General features: G+C 44.1%; 1 protein-coding gene across 3 annotated transcripts in view; it reads right to left on the bottom strand.

Moving 5' to 3' along the window:
• The window catches only part of MYB (MYB proto-oncogene, transcription factor), a 34,595-nt gene extending 28,457 nt beyond the window's left edge, over window positions 1-6,138 (bottom strand). The window contains exons 1-2 of one of the 3 annotated variants that reach the window (XM_060616727.3): window positions 5,548-6,138; window positions 953-1,070 (exon numbers count right to left, since the gene is read on the bottom strand). In XM_060616727.3, coding sequence (XP_060472710.1) covers window positions 953-1,070; window positions 5,548-5,570 — 141 coding nt within the window. In that variant the 5' untranslated portion in view covers window positions 5,571-6,138. Of the gene's footprint in view, window positions 1-952; window positions 1,071-3,795; window positions 3,890-5,547 lie in introns of those variants that run through there. The other 2 variants (XM_060616729.3, XM_060616728.3) reach the window with 2 other exon arrangements.
• Window positions 6,139-22,167: the final 16,029 nt, after the last annotated feature.

The following is a 22,167-nucleotide window of genomic DNA, read 5'->3' as shown; positions in this document are numbered from 1 at the left end:
CTTCTATAGCTCTCAGGATCATCTGAGAGCACAACCTCCATAGGTAAACTATGCATTTCCTAGGGACCTCCCTAGCAATCCTGCCAGAGCCTCTCAACAGGAACTCTGGTAAGTGAAGTGGGGTGGAATGAAACTGAAGAAGAATCAATACCATTTAATCTAACATAAAATCCTCTGCAATCAGTCGCAAAAGTTTTTGAAAACTTTAAAGAAAAAGTAACTTTCCCCGTACATTAATACTTTTGCTCCTTAAGTGTTTTCCCATTTCTACAAAGATCAAGCTTTTGATAAGCTAGCGGAAAGAGAAAGGTGGAAGGAAGACACATCTCCATCCATCATTGCACACTGTTAGAACAGACATTCATGCATAATCCATTATGACAAGACAGGAGTATTATGTTTCATACTTTTGTTTTGTTTTTGGACATAGCAATTCATTCACTTGTACAGAGAATACTTACTACCATCCCACTTTGTATCAAGCAATTCTGGGCTCAGGGAACACGGAAACGAACAGACGTTTAGCCCTGCCCTCGGTAGGTTTGTAGTCAGCCTACTGGGGGAGGCACACGTCACAGCAGCAGTGAGGACGAATGTGTAGCCAATGCCTGGAGGATGCATCTAACCTGCCTGGGGAAGCCAGGGATGGCCTCACTGAAGAGGTGATGTCTTCACAGGTGATGAAGAAGGAGTAAGAAGTTGTGCAGAAGGGCAAGAGCAGAAAAGGTAGAGAGAAACACAGATGAAACATACACTGAGGACGGGAAATTCAAAGAACTACAAAGAGTTTGGAAGAGGATTGCATGGCGTACGCGTGGGGAGTGCTGCGAGTTCAGCATGGTGCATAGGCTCATGCTAATGAGTTTGAGCACCTGTAGTTTAGCTGTAACATTTTCTTCATAAATTGACACACTCTAGGTTTGTCCCATGTTTTGATAACATGATTATTTACCTCTTCCCTGGTCCACCTAGTTTTCCCCAAGTGACGCTTTCCAGACTTGGGAAGCAGTCCATCATAGTCATGATCACACATCTCAATGTCTTCGTCATCCTCGTCACTGCTGTATATGCTGCAGAAATAAAAAATGGGCAGACGGGGACTGAAACCAGAAGACTTAAAACTATTGGATTACAAAACTTACACGAAAACTCAATCTTTTCAAAGGTTACGAAGATAAAAGTTTGAAAACTCGCACAACAAGATTGCTTTCTTCATTCTGTTGCTCTAGTATTGTAAACTGGTTCTGCTGTTATTGGTATCCACAGATACGGCAAAGGACCTGGAACTTTCTTATTGCTCTGCATGTTTAAACCTGCTGTGACTGTCAGCCCAGTGACAAGTTACACATTTGGCAACCTTCCAACCAATGGAGGTTTAAGTTTAAAACTTAATGTTAAGGACAATCAGAGAAACAAGAGCCTATGTCCTTTACATAAGTACACACTCAAAATCTTTGGCATGTACCACATCATTTAAATAATATTTCTCCAATAAAATAAACAACTCAATTATGCTACTCCAGTGGTGCTGGTGTTTTATTGGGAGAAAAAAAAATTCAAGAAGTAATACACCCAACAATACAATTATAGTCATCCCTTAAAGATTAGAAGATTAAGAGAATGTAAGAGGAAAGGATTTAAAAAACCTGAGGAAGGATAAGGCCATCAAGTGATCAGACGGCTTCATACCCAGCATTAAAATATCCAACAGCCCCAAACTCCAGCACAGTTGATCCAACCTGTGGCTGTGATTACAATACTGTTTCCTAAGTAACTAAATGAATAATTAGGCCACTTGGTAGTCAGACTCTTACTGACTTTTTTGTTTTGTTTTGTTTTTTTTCTATTTCTGACTGAACGGTATTTGAAACCTCTTAAGATGTACCTGATTCAAAACTGAGGGATTCCCCCAGATGGCTTTAAAAAGAATGCATTAGTGTTTTGAAGAGAGCTTTTCTTTTACCTAGTAGACAAAATTATGAATTTTGATGACTTTTGAAATAATTCTACACTTCAGTTTTATTAATCACATACTAAATAGATGGCAGTAATGTTACAGCCAGTAAAAGTTACAGTTTACTTTTACCTATAATTTCACTTATACAACGTATGACGTGCTATCTTAAATTGTATCTTACTTAAGAAATGAATGTAACACAAACATATCCTAAATATCTTAAATTATACTATCCTAGAAACTTCAGTAAAATTTTCCATTGTAATATTGAGAAATCCACCAAACTGAGAACGATAAAAATGCTGATATAAAGCAGCATCATGATGCAAATTATTATTTTTAAAAAGGAAATTTATATTTATATCAGGTTTTGTCTTCGCAAACTAACTTACAAGTATAGATATAACACAAGTGCACGATATATACACAATATGTATAATTCATACATATAGAATACAGGTATATAATATATACAAATATATATACCCTTACAAGTCAAGCAAAAGTGCTTTCCAAAAATCCTGAATGTGAGGTTCTCATAATTTAAAACTATCATTTTGAGAAACAATCTGAAAGTCTAGGATGCATGGTGACAAGTAGGCTGTGATCCAAACTCCAAATGCCACTACAAAAGAGAGCTGTGTTTATAATCTATGGTCAATTTTTGTTTAGTGTCTATTCTTTTAAACAAGAGTCTACTCCTGTTCCCCACTGTCAACAAGAGGCTCTAAACAGTCTCTGATTAATAAATGCAACAGTTTCCCTTTAAAAAATCCCACAAGCAGCAGAAGATGAAAAAAAAAAATATTTTCCCAGAGCTGTAGGTCAGCATCTTTCAAAAGGGTCATAGGGAACTCCTTGAAAAGCTCCCAAATGAAGTGGCCCCCTTATAAAATATCAGGAATACCAGGAAAACCAGGGTAGTCTGAACAAGGAGTCACAGATTCCATCTACTTTAAAGTGTTAGGTTTGGTTAAATCTGGAGATCACATTTTCAGAGGTGAGAACTACATTTTCCAAATAGTAATTGGGCATCTTTCTCTTGGAAACAGCTCACCTCTCGGGAACAAGCAACAAATACCGCCGCCCATAGGGGGCAGCCAATGTCAGGTGAAAGCGGGTAGGCATCAAACAGGACCAGGGGTCTGGAGGCAACGGTGCCAGTCCCAGTTCTGCCTCCACCTCCCTGCATGACTCGGACAAATCACTTCCTCTCTCTCAGGACCTCAGTTCCTCGCCTATACCTAAGGACTTGGATTCTATTAGGAAGGTACTTTCCAGTGCTAATAAATGCTGATTTCAGATATTCCCTGCTTCTTACAAATTCAGCACAGAGGCAGAGATGTGCAAAACCGAAGTCCTGAGGGGAAATGTGGTGTGGAACTTCCGTAGGTCCTGAAGAGGCCACAAGGGCAGCAGGGAGAACCCAGGGCGGCCCACAGTCCGCTCCTGGGTCCATCAGCAGGTTGGGAACCCGGGCTGGCTTTTAAGCTCTGCATGCGATGTCCTTGCTCTAAGTTGTCCTGGTAGGCTAAGTAGCACGGTTAATTTCTACTAAGGACTTGAAATAACTTTTCCTTTATCTGCTCAGACCCAACAGTCAGAGGACTTTCAAAGGCTGATTTCAGGCTTGATGCACTTGACTCCCCACCTGCTAGACCTGGTGTGGTTACAAGAGTACAACTATGAATATTACATTCTGTCAAGGAAACAAACCGTGCAAAGAAACGAAAAAGAAAAGAGGTGCTGGGGGTTGGGAAGAGGGAGGGGAGTGGGAGGAAGTGCCTTGTGGCCGCTACTGTGATTCTAGAAAAGGGGTTCAGACTCATTTCGCTGACCTGGTTAATAATCCCTGCCGAGTTGACTCTCGCCCTGCAAGAAACGGCTTCGAGCCCGCAGCCGGGTTTCTCTTCCCCCTGAGGCAGGTTCAAGGCTCCCGCCCCTCCAGGCCGCCACCCTTCTCCGCTACCTGGGAGCTGCAAGGAACCTGCGCGGCCCCGCCCCACCCGCCCAGCGGAGATCGCGGGGCGCGGAGCCTCCACCGCGCCGCCTCCTCCCAGCACCCCTTCCCAGCTTCCTTCTTCTCCTACTCCTAGTTTCTGCTCTCAGAAAGAAAAAAAGAAAAGAAAAAATATAGGTGCCTTGGCTGTTCTGCTGTTAAGTCCCAAAGGCGAAGGTGAAACCACTTCAAGGGCAGTACCCCCGCCCCGCGTGGCGGGGCCTTAGGCGAGGCGTAGGGAGCCCAGGGGCCCTCCAGGTGGCCTCCCATTTTCTCCCGCGCCCAGCCATGCCTAGGCGCTGCTTCCCGCCTGGCCAGACTCGACCCGAGGGTGCTGGGGCAGGGCCCACACCCACGCTGTTTGCAACTTCCCAGGCGCTGCGCGGGGACGAGCGACAGCCGGTTCAAAAACAAATAAGTACCAGAAAAACAAACAACCCGAAGGAAAAGAGGTTGGATTTGCTTTGCCCCCACGGGCTAACACCAAGAAGCTCAGAGCGAGGGTCTGCCCATCACCCCTCGTCTGCCCGGGAGACCTAAGACGGCGGGAGCAGGGCGTGGGGAGGCGCGGCAACCTCAGCCGCGTCCACGTGTGCGCGCCGCGCCCGGACCTCTAGCCCCAACGAAGAGGCCGCGGGGATTGCGTCCCGGTTGCGCGGCAGCGGCCTTGGGTGCTGCCCGCCTCTGTCCTTCCCCGTTGAGTGGCAACCGCGACGGCCGCTGAGCTTGTCCCCGCACCCGGCGGCTCGCTGGGAGCTCCGGCGCGTCCAGTCCCCCTAGAGACCAGGGGAAGCGGGAGTGCCGGCGACTGACAGTTCGGACGAGTATTTCCCTCCTCCTCCTCCTCTCCCTCTTCCCCTCCGCGCGGCCGCACTGTTAGCGGACTTCACCCATCGTCCCGGCGAGCCTCCCCAAGTGCGGGGACATGTGCGGCGCGGACTCGTGTGCGTGTAAAGTGTTTGCATAAGAAGTAAAAGCCTGCCAGAGTACAATGATTAGAGCCTTCAAAACCTTGGCTTAAAGCAGTTTGCAAATGTAGCGACCCTTTTCCTCCCCAAAATCTTTCCAGCCGCCTGTCAGCTGCCGCTCTGCTTCGCCTCCATAAAGAATGAATGAAATTTAAAGGAACTACCTGCAGCTACTAAACAATCCGGCATTTTCCCTATATCTGCCATATGCTCTGCACTTCCAAGTCCAAACATAACGCAATGCATCAAGCAATTACGCAGCGACTCTCTCGCCGACGCCCGCGGCATCAAGCCAGGGACCTAGTGGGCTCCCCGGGGTTGGGTGGGCACCGCTCTGCCCCAGGCTGGAACGTGCTGCTTTTTTGCCCCCTAGAGAGAAATGGGTCCCCGTGCAACTTGCAAAACGAGCCTCAGGGCATGCTTCCTGACGCCCTGACATATTTCCCGAATAGGTTCTCCCATTCATCAGTTGCACGAGCGGCTTCTGCCCAGGCAGAGGTTCTAGGTCCTCGCAGGATCTGACAGCCCCGCAGGAGATCCGGGAACTCATTCCCACCTGCTCTCCGAGCAACCGGTGCGCCGCGCGCCCCCGCCCGCGGCCGCCCGCCCGGGCTCCCCGTTACCTGTGTCGGGGTCTCCGGGCCATGGCGCGGCGGGCGCGGGGCGCAGCTGGGAGCCGCGGGAACCGCACGGGGCTGCCGCCTCCCGCTGCCCGCCGCCTGCCTGCGTCCCTCCCCGGCTGCGCAGCGGCGTTCCGCACCGCCGGGGCGAAGTTTCTCAGGAGAGAGAGGAGGAGGAGGAGGAGGAGGAGGAGGAGGTCGCGGAGGAGGAGGAGGAGAAGGAGGAGGAGGAAACAGGTTGATATTAAAATGTAAACTCTGTAAACAGAGATGCCATCAAACAAAGAGCTTTGGACACTCCCCCTCCCGCCAAATCTGGCGCCCCTGCAGTGCGCACGCGCCCTGCCCGCCGCCTCCGCGGTCGCCTTGGCTGCCGCCCGCCGGGCTGCTGGGCCGGCGGGGCTGCCGCTTCCCCTCGGCTCTCGCGCCGTCGCGCTGCGCCTGGCGCGCCGCGAGGCCGGGGAGGCGCGCGGGCGGGGAGCCCGGGGCCGGGGAGGGGCGGCCGGGGGCCGCCGAGGCGCCTTTTCTTGCGCAAACCCCGCTCCCGGGCCCCGGCCGCGCGGGCCCGAGCTACGTCCCGCTCCTGCCGCCTTCCCTCCTCGGCTGCCGCGCCACCGTCGCCCCACTCGGCGTGCTCCGGGCGCCAGCGCCCGAGCTCGCCGGGCTCTGACTCACTGCCGTGGGGGCGGCGAGGGCCGGGGGGAGGGAGACGCTCCCGCATTCGGGATTGGATTTGGGGCAGGGTGTAAAACTCAGTTCTTTGCAGATGGGGGAATGGGGGGGGGGGTGTAGTAGGGGACACGAGCATGTATTTTCATAGGACGTTTGGCTGTGTGCGTGTGTGTGGTTTTTAAGATAACATCTCTAATTTAACTTGTTAGTGACAAAGGACACTTAAATACGAGCGGGGCTGCGGCTATCACCCCTCCATATGGGGCATCCGGGCGGAGCTTTTACTTCTTTCCCAGCTCTGGAGCCCACACGCCACCTCCGTATTGTCACTAGCACTTCACTCTCACCCGGGCACACGCCCGGCCCCACCCACCCTGCCCGGCCCAGGCGGCGCCCACCACACACCTCTGCCCGCCCCCCCCCCCCCCGCACCACCTGTACAGCGCGCCCTGGATTACACACCTGCAAAATCCACGGGGTTCCAAACCGCCCAACCCTAGCAGAACTCAGGAAGCCCCACGTGTGCTTGCGTGGTTTTAAAAGTTAAGCGGTTTGGGACACGGAGGTCGGCAGCCATGCTTAGCGTAGTTTGGGGACTCTGTTTTCCGAGATCAAAATCACTGAGGACTTTTGTGTGCATTTCACTAGGGACTCCTGAAGAAATCAAGGGAGAAGATGAGTGCTGAATTTATAAGGATTGATGGTTGGGGGATTTTAGGGGAGTTTTAGTTTTACTTCCGTTTATAGACTCGTACCATTGGGGATTTTTTTTTTTTTCATTCTCTGTACACACTAATTTATTTTTCCTTTAATCTTATAGAAGTTTGAGACTTCTGCTGACTGGGTTTGTGGGTGTCCCATGTGCCCCGGCAGTTTAAACTTAGCTCAGAAAGCATTTTTCTTACTAAAAAAGCAGTTTTTTACAGAAATGAGTCATAATTTTATTAAATGGTGAAGCATGCTAGGTTTCAATACTTTATCTGGTGTTTTAAACTTTGTTTCTTAAAAATTGTAATATAGTTTAAATCCTTATCAGAAAATGTTAGTTCCTAGCAAGGTTTTAACATTACTTTCTTCGTGAGAAAAATAAATAACAATGAAACAATGTTGTGAGATGGCTCACAATTCTGAAAGACAAGTCAGGTGCAAGTTAATATATTTTTAAAGCGAATATTTATTTGTAGATTCTATAGTAAAGTTTCTTTCTACACATCAAAAATAAAAATAAAAAATTAGAACAAACATATGGAAATCATTCGGAAAGGAATTGTCTGTGTCTTTGGGATTACTTTATGAATCTGATTCCCAAAAGCTGAGCCTCTTTGGCACAGAGTAAAAGAACACTTCTCCAAATGAGTTCATAACCTGTTTCCCAAGATTCTGAGGAGGTGCAATTGCTCTGTGATTCTTAAACTCCTTTTAGGAGAAAGGTATCAAATTCAATTTTATTCCGTTTGTTCGCTTTGTGCATCATTTTCCTTTTTAAAAAATTTTTTATTTATGTATTTATTTATTTTAACATTTACTTCTTTTCGAGAGACAGAGAAAGAGCATGAGCTGGGGAGGGGCAGAGGGAGAAAGTCGCAGAATCCAAAGCAGGCTCCAGGCTCTGAGCTGTCAGCACAGAGCCAGAAAGGAGGGGGTGGGGCTCGAACCCAGGAACTGTGAGATCGTGACCTGACCCGAAGTGGGACACTTAACCAACTGAGCCACCCAGACGCCCCTGTGCATCATTTTTCTATGTGTTTTGAGAGTTTATTATATTTTCATTCCCTAGACATTTGGGGACGTACATTTTTTTACTCATAGGTGTACCATAAGACAAGCGTAGGCCAGTAAAGAGTATACCTGCAGTGATTCTTAATAGGCTAATTTGGCATATTTTGCCACCTGGTAAGTATATGGAAGGCGAGAGTCAAATAGAGTTATCATAAACTCTCATATAGATGAAAATATATTTTCAGAGCCATTATGGAATGTTCACTGCAAGTATACATTTCCCCCCTCTACTTATAATGATTACAGATGCAGCTTTAGATGAGAACTTTATATATTTCATCACTCTTAATTTTTTTTTTTTTTTTTTAAGATCTGCTACATCAGTTGTTTTAGCTGTGGCTGAGCTGGGATAGGGCTAAATTCACTTACAGCCTTGTATTTGCATTGCGTTAGACCGAGCTCAGCAAACTTTTCTGCAAAAGACCAGAAAGTAAATATTTTAGACTTTGTGGGCTATGTTGTGTGTTCTTCTTTTCTTTCCCCCTCCTCCTCTTCTTCCTCCTCCTCTTTCTTTTACAATTTTTTGAAAATGTAAAATCGTGTTTAGCTTGAAGGCCATATCCAGCCTGCAGGCCATTCTTGGCCAACACTAGAACAGTGATCTTTAATCTTTAGTGTGTATCAGAAACATTCAGTGTTCCCATGAAAAATATTCAGTCCTAGGCAGTGCCCCTAGAGGCTAGGTCTGAGGGAGGGCCTAGGAATCTGCACTTTAAACAAGTACCCAAGTGGTTATGAAACCCAAGTGGTTTTCATAAGAGTGGTTTCTTTCTTTTTTGTTTTTTTTTTTTTTTAATTTTTAATGTTTCCTTACTTTTGAGAGAGAGAGAGAGAGAGAACAAGCAGGGGAGGGACAGAGAGAGAAGGGGACAGAGGATCCGAAGCAGGCTCTGGGATGACAGCTGATTTGGGGCCCAAACTCACAAACCGTGAGATCATGACCTGAGCTGAAGTCTGACACTTAATGGACTGAGCCACCCAGCACCCCCAGAAGTGGTTTCTAGACTACTCATTGACAGTCTTGGATCAAAATCCAGAGAGAGGACAGGAGGTTCAATACACCTTTACCTTTGCCAGCTGTTTCTCACCACCTTCTTCCACCTCATTCTCTTGCACCTCTCCTGGGCTAAGGATTCGGTCCCTCTCTAATCCAGAATAATTTAAGTCCATGAGAAAGTTGGTGCCAGTGACCGCAGGGCTGTGGCAGCCTATTCTTTCTTCCTTTACTGCTAAACTTCAGCTTCAGATCTGAAACTTGAAAGAATCATTTATCACTTGCTGACCATGATTAGGATTCTCCTCCTCGAGAAAGCAAGCATTTAAAGCATTTTGTTTTACACTAAACATCTGGGAATGGCTGAAGGAAGAAAGATGGGTAATAGGTATACATTTCAGCTTTTTTTTTTTTTGCTTCTGACTGCTGAGAAATCCTGAGCCTGTGGTGGATCTTTAGCAGCTGTGGTCAGTGTCCCAAAGAGGAATGAGGCTTATCAATGGTGGTGACAAACCAGGCTTCTGGGGCTCCATGTCTCCACCTCCCCCCTTTCCTCACGGTCTCAACACGTTTTCCTTTAGAGCACTAAGAGGGAGAGAATTACAGCAAACACCAAATGGTTAAAATGCAGACAATTCTTGATCATTTCACTTAATGAATGACAGCTGCAGCATGTATAATTGAAATCCACAGGTTTGAGGAAAAAACCTCACGTCTGCTCACAGCAAAGCTTCTAGTAATAACAACAGGGGGGTGCTACTTTAGTGCAATTTGTTTCATAGGGCATCTATATTAAATAGTGCCCAAATACACTTTTATCTTTAAATGATTTCTGGGTTTGGCACTTCCCTGGGCGTTTCTACCCTCCAGATTCTCATAAACTTATATATTTCTCTGACAAACAACCTGCGTACTTTCATTGCCATCTGAACTGAGTCTTGAATAAAAGATACAAGCTTTTCGATGATGAGGGAAGGGCATTCCAGAGGAAGAGAAAACTGTGAGCGAAAGCACACAATCAGGAATCACAAGGCATGTTCCAAGTACAGGGAACAAGGAGCTGTCCAGATCACCTGGGGCACTGAGAGCTTTGAAGGTCAGATTAGAGCATGCATGCTTTGAATGCAAGAGCTACATTTTCAGAGCTGTGTCATCGGAGGATTAATCTAGTACTATGATCAGATAGACTGTAGTCAGAAGAAGATGAAGGGGAAGAGTTCAGTTAATTGGTCCGGACTAGGACAGGAACCCTAACTGGAAAGAAAAGGAGGGGGCAGATCAGAAGATCATTGCACAGGCAGAACCTTCAAAACTTAGCAACTGATTGGGTGGCTATTGGAGGCAGCATTCACAGAAATAGGGAAGTCGAGAGGGGAAGAGAAGTGTGCATTATGGAGATTCAAAGAGGAAAGTGAGTTTAGATTTCAGTATGTTAAGTTTGAGGTTTCTCATGGAAGAGATTCAGCTATAATTGTTCAGCAGGTGGCAGAGACTGTGGGACCAGGGCCTGCCGGCGAGCTCAGGCAAAATTCTGTGAGCCAGCTCTTAGACACAGACATGATTACTAATTAAATTTTATAAAGCTACAATTAAATATACTGTATTTCTTTTTTAATTTTTATGTATTCGTTTTGAAAGAGAGAGAGAGAGAAAGCATGAGAAGGAAAAGAGGAGAGAGAGAAAGAGAGAGAGAGAAAGCATGAGAAGGAAAAGAGTAGAGAGAGAAAGAGAGAGAGAGAAAGCATGAGAAGGAAAAGAGTAGAAAGAGAGAGAGAGAGAAAATCCCAAGGAGGATCCACGCTGTGGACTCACAATCTCCTAATTATTTTCCTACAGTCACTAGCGTGTATGCTCTGGAGGTTATTTTCTCTGTTACATACGCAGGATGGAAATACTATGTAACGTCTACTAATGTGCATTTCTTCCCAATTTTGTGTTCAGCAAAGTCACATGGGAGCTGGGATTGGCTATGGTTGGAGTATTTACACCACAAAAAGAAAATGCTACAAGCAAGGGCTCCTCAACCCCCAGAAAACCTGTTGTTAAACATTTACCGGGGCGACACTGGATACATCCTACATTTAAGAGCTATCTGCATGAAGGCAAGAGTTGCGCTGTATCATGGATTTGCTAATGTGAATTTGTATAGAGAGACGGCCAAGGGAAAGTCCTTGGAGAAGTTAAAAAATGAGGTTGAGGGGCGCCTGGGTGGCGCAGTCGGTTAAGCGTCCGACTTCAGCCAGGTCACGATCTCGCGGTCCGTGAGTTCGAGCCCCGCGTCAGGCTCTGGGCTGATGGCTCGGAGCCTGGAGCCTGTTTCCGATTCTGTGTCTCCCTCTCTCTCTGCCCCTCCCCCGTTCATGCTCTGTCTCTCTCTGTCCCAAAAATAAAAAAAAAATAAAAAAAAAAAAAAAAATGAGGTTGAGACTGAGCGTAGGGGACTAGATGCAGAGACCTGTTGGAAAATTCCTTATGTTTAGACATGCATCAATAAGTGTTTCTGTCTTTTCTTCTTTTGATAGAATTCCGTATTTTGTCCACCGATTATAGAAGGTTTTCGTTTACTTTGAGAAAAAATATTTATTGGGCAGTGGCTTTCAAACATTTTTGACTTCGACTCACAGAAACCCGTTTAACATCCCAACACACACACACACACACACACACACACACACACACACGCATTGCCACTTAGAACGAAAAAATTTCCTAAAACAATATTCACCTCATTCTACCAACCATGCAATCTGATCTATTCTATTCTATTCTATTCTATTCCATCTCATCCCATCCCATCCTATCCAATTCTAAATACATTTTGGTCACGGACCCTGCCTTGTTTTTTTGCCCTGCTTATGGGAAGTGAACCCGAGTTTGAAAAATGCGGATGAGAGGGATGAAGGCCTTACCTCCTTCTGCTTTAGGAAATTGGTAACTTTTTCCCCAAGTGATAGTCCTATCTGTTCCAAGCTTTGAGGAAAAGTCCTAAAAACCAGTTTAGAGAAGTCATTTTTCTCCCATATCTTCTCATAACTGTTTTAGCCAATTCTTCCTCCTTCTCTACACTTCCCCCACATATGTTATAAAAGTAAAACAGCAGATTTCAAAGTCAGTCAACAAAATAGCAAGCTTTTATTAATAGAAATCTTAACAAAAACACCAACAAAACAGTGTAACACCTACAGGCTTACTGGAGTAACTAAGTAACAACGTATCCAAGCCAGGTTCATTGGATGTACAGGCAGAACACAACCTTTCTGGGCCTCCTATTCCAAACTTCCCAACTGTGGAGATTGAAGTAGCAAGCTTTAAACTATTTCCAGGGGCGCCTGGGTGGCTTAGTTGGTTGAGCCACGGACCCTTGATTTCAGCTCCGGTCATGATCCGAGGGTGGCGGGGTCGGTCCCCAAGTGGGCTCTGTGCTGAGTGTGGAACCTGCTTAATATTTTATCTCTCCCTCTGCCCCTCTCCCCAGCTCACGCTCTTTCTGTCTCTGAAATTAAAAAAGAAAGTACTTCCAGTCCTTAATACTCTGTCTCTCCCTAAAATACTTGGACCTCCCATTTTACCTCTATATACTTTACAGTGTTTCCACAGTTCTTTTCTTTTCTTTTGGTAAACACATGGAGAGTATTTACTTGGTGTTGGGCACTGTGCTAGGCATGGGCTTGCAGACAGAAGAGGGCCTTTGCTCAAGAAATCTTGCACGTTCAGGGCCTCATTTCCATGCTGGTTGTCACCACCCCCTTCTAGATTATCATGACTTCAGCATAAACTAGCACGGACACCCCTTCACTAATGTTCTCCTCTCTGAGCTCCTTCTCCCCAACAGACCTACTCTCACCTCACTCCCCACAAGCTCACTGTAACCCCTTTTGGCGATTTAGTCATATATTTAAAAATCCTTCACTGGCCCCTGATGTTGGAAAGATAAGATCTGAACTCCTTAACTTGGCATTTTCTGTCTTGAGCTTGCTTTGGCTTCTGTGCCTACACAGCCTCACCCCCAGGGCTGATGGTGTTTAATAATTGGGATGGCTCACAGACCAACCAATCACAATGCTCGTAGCCACAGGCAACCTGTATAGCTTGACTGGGGCGCACTGGCCGAATGTCTTTCTGCTTTACAACACAAGCTACCTTCCAGCCTTATCTTCTACCGTGCTCTCTGTTCACTCTGCTTCCTCCCCAAAAAGCCATTGGCAATCTCAGGGCCTTTGCTTACACCATGCCTCCTGACTGCAACGCTTTCCTTCCTCCTCTTTGCTTACTTAAGTGCCCCCCATCCTTCAGGCCCCGCTGAAGCCCGGCCTTCCTTCTGAACTTCTCCTAGGCTTCACTGCTCCACAATCACTGCTCCCACCTGTGAGTTGTGTTGATGCCCACCTTTCCTGCCTTGTATTGAGCATATGGCCTATATTACCTTCCTCTGTTATTTATTTGCTTTATTTATCTGTCTTTAATTTCTATAATGTGACTCATCTCATCTTGAGTCTTGATTATAAACAAGACCAGACGGGAGAGACAGTACCTTCTATCTTTCTACATGTTCAGTTCCTACAGCAGGGTCTTGAGCACATGTATGCATATAAATGTTTGTGATGCTCATAACAATTGATGAGGAATTAGTAGGAGCTGGTGTGTGTGTGTGTGTGTGTGTGTGTGTCTAAAATACACTTAATGCCTTGCATTTGGGTTTTAGAGTTTGTAACAAGCTTTGCCATACATTACCTCATTTAATTTTTTTGGCAGTTCTTGTCTTTCTGCATGTGTTTTTTTGGGTTTTCCCCCCCTAGATATTATTTTTTTCCAGTTTTGGGTGAGGGTAGCTGAAGTTGAGACAGGTGAGGTGATTGACCCAAGGCCACACAGATAATACATTGAAGAGCTGGGATTGTTTAAACCCAGATTTTTATTCCAAATCCTGAGTGCTTTCCCTAGCTCTATGGTAGCCTCTGACTTTTCATTCTCACACTTTGATGTTCTTGTAAGTTTTCTCAAGTTGCGAATCCCTCACATGGATTCAATTCTGTCCTCAGGCAAAGGTTGATAACCTTACAAATTATATCAACACCAACATTTTAATCTTAATGGTAGTGCTTTATTTCTTCTTTTAATTTTTTTTAATGTTTATTTTTGAGAGAGACAGATAGACAGAGTGTGAGCAGGGGAGGGGCAGAGAGAGAGGGAGACACAGAATCTGAAGCAGTCTCCATGCTCTGAGCTATCAGCACAGAGCCCCACGCGGGGCTCGAACCCACGAGCCATGAGATCATGATCTGAGCTGGAGTCGTCCACTTAACCAACTGAGCCACCCAGGAGCCCTAGTAGTGCTTTATTTCTAATATTTGTGAACATTATTGTCCTTTTGGCAACTTGCCTCTGGAGCTGTTTTCTTTCAAAATCTGTTTTTCTTTTTTTTCCCATATATCATTTTTCTGGATCTTGTTCCTTCTTCTCCTGCTCTATCATTGTAAGTTTATCTCTATTTATTTACTTTAAATAATTTTTTTACAATATTAAATTCTATTTCTTTACCTCAAGTAGCCATCCATTTTGAAACTAGTCATAAAATTAATGAGAGCTCAATTCCAGCAAATATGAAAAGCTTTCTTAATCTTTGTAAAAACCATTTGGCAAGAACTGGCATCTTTTCTAATCACTGGTATATCTTTCCTATTTCTTTCTCCCTTTACTTCCTCCTTCCCTCCTCTCTTCCTCACTCCCATCCTCCTTCCCTCTCTCTCTTCCTTTCTTCCCCCCCCTTCCTTTCTTTCTTTCCTTTCCTCCTTCCTTCCTTCCTTCCTTCTTCCCTCCCTCTTTTTTCTTTCTTTCTTTTCTTTCTTTCTTTCTTTCTTTCTTTCTTTCTTTCTTTCTTTCTTTCTTTCTTTCTCTGTCTTTCTCTCTCTCTGTCATCTGAACCCGCATTCTAAGGAAATGAAGTTGTTACCTCTACCAGAGCAGGAAGAAAGAAATAGCTTTAGGGTAGTTATTACTTTTCTTTGGCCCTTCACAGCAAGTGGACTACATAATTTAAAATGTCCACCTGTTAGGATGAAATATACTGCGACTCTTCTCTTTCCATTTAAATGTATTGGTAGAAATATTAAAAAGTTTGTAAAAGTGTAAAACCAGTATGACGATGTTGTGACATCTATAAAGATTACAAATTTTCATTTACTTTTCAGTGTTAGTAATAGTTCTAGGAAGCAAACAAAAATAGTTAATTGACTTATGAAAAAATCAGTTCCCAGAATTATTTTAATTTGGTTTAAATATTTGCATTAAGCAAAACATTTTACTTTTTTGTAAAGAAAAGATCCTTTAGAAAAACCATATCAAATTATTTATAATCCTTTGGATTAAAATTTTGAAAAACTGGGTGGTTCAGTCAGTTGAGAGTCCAACTTCAGCTCAGGTCATAATCTCAAGGTTCATGGGTTCGAGCCCCACGTCAGGGTCTGTGCTGACAGCTCAGAGCCTGGAATCTACATCAGAATCTGTCTCCCCCTCTCTGTCTGCCCCTCTGCCTCAAAAATAAAATAAACATTAAAAAATAATTTTTAAAACCTTCAAAGTGATATTCTGTGGGAGCCCCGGGAGGCCTATCTGGTCCTGTTCTAGGGTAGAGCCTGACTGAGAGAACTTTTGTAACTGAAAAGCAGTATTTTTTTGAAAAATATCAGGTACGTCAAAATTCTCCCATAAAAGTTTTAATTTCTGTTTTAGTCTAGATTACATACAGTTTCATTTCTGAAAGCCCTGTTGGCGCTTTTTCTTTCTGTTAAATAACAGAGAGTTAATGATATCCTAATAGAACAATTAAAAGGCAATACATATGCAAACTGCTTTGAGAACGAAGATGCTTTTTTATCTTTAGACTATTATACTTTCTAATTAGCAATGTGATATATGAATATATAAGAAGTAGGTGTTATTAAGGTTTAAAATTTTTTAAAAATCTCATTGCAATGTTCTTAGAGATACCTTTAAGTATGTGAATAGCAGAACTTTGGTGATGATAATGTGCATTCAAATCCCCAAAGCATTTCATAGTCAATAGGTTTCTTTGAAAATGTAACACGGGAACAGATTTTTATTGATGCCAAAACCCGATACGGTTCCCGTGTGCTGGTGTATACAGTCTTGTGCCATGTTATGGATTTATTGGATCCTTTTGAAGCCTGTCAACAGGTTTTGCATAGACTGACTCATTCAGAAGAACATGCCAGGCAAAGTTTTGAAATTAGAGAAGTTCGGATGGGTGGTGTTCTCTCTCAGTGAATGGCAGAGCTGTCCTTTCAGCGGGTCAAACCAGGGATTTGGTAGTCACCCTAAATTTCCTGTGCCCCGAGATCCAATCAAACAATTTTGAGTTTGTGCTGCTAAGTTTACTCTTTGATATTTATCCAAATAATTTCTCTTTTTTAATCCCTTCTACCACCACTTCAGTTCAGACATTTATCAACTCCCTGATGTTGAGTGAACTTCCTTCAAAGCCATTCTCCTCCCAGTTCTCAGGCAGAAAACTTTGTAAACGCAGACCTGGCCATCGTGATCCTTGGCTTAAGATCCTGCTTTGAGCAGCGGCTCTGGACCAGACTACGAGGGTCATCTGCAAACTGTTTTCAGACTACACATGCCTCCCCTACAGCCTCTGCTGATGTCTCCTTTACCCTAAAAACAACCCACCTCCAGGTTAATAATCAAAACCCTTAGCATTATAGGGGCACTTGTACCCCAATGTTTATAGCAGCACTATAGTCAAATTATGGAAAGAGCCTAAATGTCCATCAAATTAGTCAAATTATGGAAAGAGCCTAAATGTCCATCAACTGATGAATGGATAAAGAAATTGTGGTTTATATACACAATGGAATACTACGTGGCAATGAGAAAGAACGAAATATGGCCCTTTGTAACAACGTGGATGGAACTGGAGAGTGTGATGCTAAGTGAAATAAGCCATACAGAGAAAGACAGATACCATATGTTTTCACTCTTATGTGGATCCTGAGAAACTTAACAGAAACCCATGGGGGAGGGGAAGGAAAAAAAAAAAAAGAGGTTAGAGTGGGAGAGAGCCAAAGCATAAGAGACTCTTAAAAACTGAGAACAAACTGAGGGTTGATGGGGGGTGGGAGGGAGGGGAGGGTGGGTGATGGGTATTGAGGAGGGCACCTTTTGGGATGAGCACTGAGTGTTGTATGGAAACCAATTTGACAATAAATTTCATATATTGAAAACAAAACAAAACAAAACAAAACAAAACAAAACAAAACCCTTAGCGTTGCTTTGAGACTCTTGGGAGCCTCCTACCATGTTTAAGCCCTAGTAGGAGTCCACGGCTCAGATGCTACCCCACGTGCCACGAGGCTCTGTTCTCAAGTACCTTTTGCTCATTCTGGTCCTCTCCTTGCTGCTCTCCCTATTTCCTTCTTTAGTGACTAATTCCTGCTTGTCATTCTAGCCCCAGTTTAGACGCCTTCTGCTTGAGAGAATCTTCCGTGGCACACTGCGGATGTCCCAGTGCCTCTAGCCGAGCGCATCCACTGTGTCCAAACTCGCTTCCTGTCTGTCCCGCTCCCCAGAACAGTGGCTCTCATATTTGAGAGGGATAAGAATGCCATTCGATACGCAGACTTCTAAGTCACCATTGTTCAGAGTCTAACTCCGTAGGCCTCGCTGGGATCCAGGAATCTGCATTTTTAATAGACAGAATCAGGTGATGCTTGGTTTACGATGGTTTACGATGAAGTGCCCGAGACACCAGAATTTTTGGGTTCTATTAACCATCGTGTAACAAGCCCTTTTCATTTCACAGATATTCCATAAGTGTGTGAGGCCCTGATTTAGAGTGAACATGGCTTGTAATTCAATAGTTATGTCAATTTCAGGACGTTTTAGGCCTGTGCTTGCCTCTCTACCAAAACCAAACCATTCTCGCCTTCTGTCTGGCTGTCTCAGAGAAAGTAGCATCCTGAAAGATCTTAGCAGTGAAGAAACAGAGATGCAGGCCAGCCAAAAGTTAAAATTTGTCAGTAAAATGAAATGTGATATTTATCTGTGATTTTCCCCAGTTACACAGATAATTGGGTTTCCTGTAGAACAGGGCCTCCAAATGAAATCTAATGCCAGTCATATATCGACCTTAAAAATTTTTTGTGGCCATGTTTTAAAAAGGTAAACAGAAACTGATATTCCTAATTGTAATAATGTATCTCATCTAACCTAATATATCCAAAATATTATCATTTCAATGCATAATCAGTATTAGAAATTATTAAAAAGATATTTTGCCTTCTGTTTTGATACTAAGTCTTTGAAATCTGGTTTGCATACTATGCTTACAGCGCATCTCAACTCAGATGCTACATTTTCATCAGAAATATTCGTTCTGTGTGCAGAATTCATAAAATGTACTATTGAAAAAGTAAACTTATGTATCTAAGCTGTTTCAAACATACTTAAAGGTTTTTTAGTAGCTGAATTTAATATTAAATTAATTAAAAACAACTAAAATATAAAATTCAGTTCCTTGGTCACACAGGCCACAGTTCAATTATTCAATGGCCACATGTAGCTGATGGCCTACTGTAGTAGTCAGTGTAGGTACACAGTATGACATTGTTCGAGGTCAGCTACTTATCAACGAGCTATCTTCAAGATCCTCATACTCACCCTCACCATTTTCATTAAGGGTCAGATTTGCAGAATTTTGAATAATGAAAATAAGAACATTTTCCCCGATAGGTTCCATCTAATTTTTCAACATTTGGATTTTACATAGTCAACATGTTACCTTGAGTGAATGAACATTTGGACTGGGTCGGTGATAGTAGGCAGAGTAGCAGGAGGGCAGAAATATATATCTGATGTAGAGTCAGAGGCCCCGAGTTGTCCCCACGCTCCCAAACAAACTGTGCAACTTCAGGCAATATGCTTAATGTTTAAGCGCCAAAGTGAGAATCGAGTGGATAATATAGTTCAAAGTATTTCATAAACTGTGGATAACTTGGGCGCCTGGGTGGAGCAGTCAGTTAAGCGTCCGACTTCAGCCAGGTCACGATCTCGCGGTCTGTGAGTTCGAGCCCCGCGTCAGGCTCTGGGCTGATGGCTCGGAGCCTGGAGCCTGTTTCGGATTCTGTGTCTCCCTCTCTCTCTGCCCCTCCCCCGTTCATGCTCTGTCTCTCTCTGTCCCAAAAATAAATAAAAAACATTGAAAAAAAAAAATTAAAAAAAAAAAAAACTGTGGATAACTTGCTGTGAGAACACAAATATGGTTTACAACTATTAAATTGAAACACTAAACTAAGAACTACCATTTATTGAGCATTTGCGGTATGGCAGGCACTTTGCGGACTAACTCTTAATTCTCAGAGCATCTTTGCCAGGTAGGTGATACGCTCTCCATTTGACTGAGAAAGAAACAGAGCAAATGAGAGTTTAAGTACACGTGCAAAATTACGTGACCTTTAAAGTTCAGAGCCAGAATTTTAACACAGGCCTTTTTGATCCCAAAGCCTATGGGCTTTCCTAGAAACTTTACCCCCACCACCCTCCTCCCCCCCCCCCACCCCCAATAAAAAAAGCTGAAGTTCCTAAATTTCTTTTCAGTTAATGGAATAAGATAATCCAATTATGATTTTTGGAAATTATGAGTGAGCTGAGAATATAACTCATTTTGAGAAGGGTTATGGAATTCTAGGCCTCTATGAAGGTTAACCCATTGTAGCAAAGAGAATGAAGAATAACTCCACAGAGATGTGTGAATAAGGATTCACTCCAGATAATTTCCCAGGGAAGGAGTACATGACCTTCTGAGGTTGGTAATTACCGGCATTTCTGGCTCTGAGCCAAGCCTGGAGCCATAGGAATTAGTTGGCAGTGATTAGGCATGTGCTCATTAAAGAAAACAACCGGCCTTCAGTCGTATTGCAGTCAGGTTTCATGTAACTCTAAAAGCATTGTCTTTTTATGGAAAACGTAACTTGATGTTCAGAGAAGAAAGGGAATCAACAGTAAACACTCAAACCATCAGGTTTGCTGAAGTCAGCTACTTCCAAACACCAGGAAGGTAAGGCTCTGTATTCACATATTTAGATACCCTCTTGATCCCCTATCTATATCCTAAAGGCAATAAGACAGCCCTAGTAATATGGCTAACAAAACGTATGTGGCTTTTGTAGAGCAGATATAAATTATATTTGTCTGTTTTTTCTTCCGGCATTTAGACAAAAATTTTCAAGTTTCCCGGTGAGCATAGTGTCATGCTAGCCATGCCATTTTCACATAAATAGAGCATCCTATCACCTCTTTGGAGGCCAACAAGCATTCAGTCAGGGCTTACTCTCTGATGTCATAGTAGATGGGGTCACCCTATCAATCACCTCCTCGGAAGAGAGTCTCTCCATTGCCTTGGCTACTAGCTCCAACTCCTGGGTGCCTGGCTGGCCAGGGCCCCTCCTCAGCATGTTCTCTAGGCAGCCAAGGGGGCAGTATAGCTGGAAGGCCTTGAACGCCTTCCTCAGTGTCAGCAGGAACAGCAGCAGCAGCAGCCGAGTGACACAGCTGAAGACCAGTGCGGCCACCAACAAGTCCTTCAGCATTGGCGACGAAGATGAATGCGATGAGTTTCTGCCCTGAGAGAGCTCAGTGAGGGGAGGCCAGCATGTAGTAATTACCATACCATGTGCGTTCAGTTCCTGGGAAAGATCTTAGGTTATCCATAATTCCGGAATAGCCAGAGAAGTTGTTGGAGAAGACTGGCCCTGTATAGCCCAGTCTGATGTGTTTTCAGTAGACTGACCTGTCCAGATGCCTTCCCTGTCCACCTGGCACTTGTTGATATCAGACTCCTGTTCAAACAATTGACTTGAATTCAATGAACATACTGATCCATTTATAACTATGAGTTAGTGTGCTTTCATTTTTGAGTTGGGGGTTGGTCTCCATTTTGAGTTGGGGGTTGTCTCATCTGGGTTTTCACTCCAGATGAGACACTGGAGTGAAAAACCTCACCCAGTAGGAGAGAAATCCTAGGGAGCACATCCCACTCAGTGGACTTGGGAAGAAACATAGAGGTAACCTGGCTTTTTCAGGGTTGCTTAGGTGCTACTCTGCCTCTAATAAATGCAGCACCCAGAAGGTACACATAACATTCAGCCTGTTGTAAAATGTTTTAAAAAACATTTTCTTCAAAGACGTATGGTTTTTTTTTTTGGATATCATTGAAATCTTTCAAATTACGTATTAGATTCTTGTTTTCCTTCATGTGAGGTCATGCTGATGCCACCTGAGCTACTGTGTGAGAGCAACTACTTACCTAAGTGAGGTGAGTTAATCCATTGATGGTATCAGGGCGCCCGTGTGTAGTCCAGTATCCTGGGATGAACTCTATGGCCAGCCATGTGATCCGAAAGGCTTATTTACTCTGGCTGACCAAGGGATTAGCTTCTGAAATTACTTGCCAGAAGGAGTAAAACTTTGGGTCAGTATGAAAAATGACATTTTCACATTGCTTTTCCATATCAGGATAGCCCTAACAAAACCCCCTTGATTTTGAAGTTGCACAGCTTAACTGAGGGCTTCAACATGAGATCATGACGTGGCTATCACCAAGTGACAGAGAAATATCCCCAGGAGACCCCGGTCTCATCTCTGGGGTTGGTGCAGTATTTTCGCAAGTTACTGCTTTGGGGACGGTGCTCCTAGGGGTCCAGAAAACTAGTAAGATCTCACCTGTGCTCTTTTCTCTTCACATTCCCCACCCCCCAGTCTTTTGACTAGGGTTTATTTGGAAAGGAAGCTGCCTTCAGGGCCATGCTTCCCCTTGAGAAAACCAGATTGATCTGAAGGTAGGTGAATCCTGAGGTAAAGACAGAAGCTGTCAACCCAGAGCCAACTGAGAAACCTGTGGAGGCTGCTTCTCTTTGGGGTCCAGACATGACAACAATGCACGATGGGAAAGACAATGTTACCTTAGGAATATGGTGGAAAATAGTTTATCTGTATAAAGTATTCCAAGCCTATATGAAAATTTATCAGAGGAGGGATCAGGGAGTGCGACTAGTGGTATTTGCAATGTGTGTGTACTAAAAGTTGATCTAATTTCCTGACCAGTGTTTATAAAAGTATATTAAAATCTGCATTACACATTGTTATCAGTCATGATTTTC

This window comes from Panthera onca, chromosome B2 (assembly GCF_046562875.1).
Source record: "Panthera onca isolate mPanOnc1 chromosome B2, mPanOnc1 haplotype 2, whole genome shotgun sequence".
Lineage (NCBI taxonomy): Eukaryota > Metazoa > Chordata > Mammalia > Carnivora > Felidae > Panthera > Panthera onca.
This window is presented reverse-complemented; position numbering and strand designations above follow the sequence as displayed.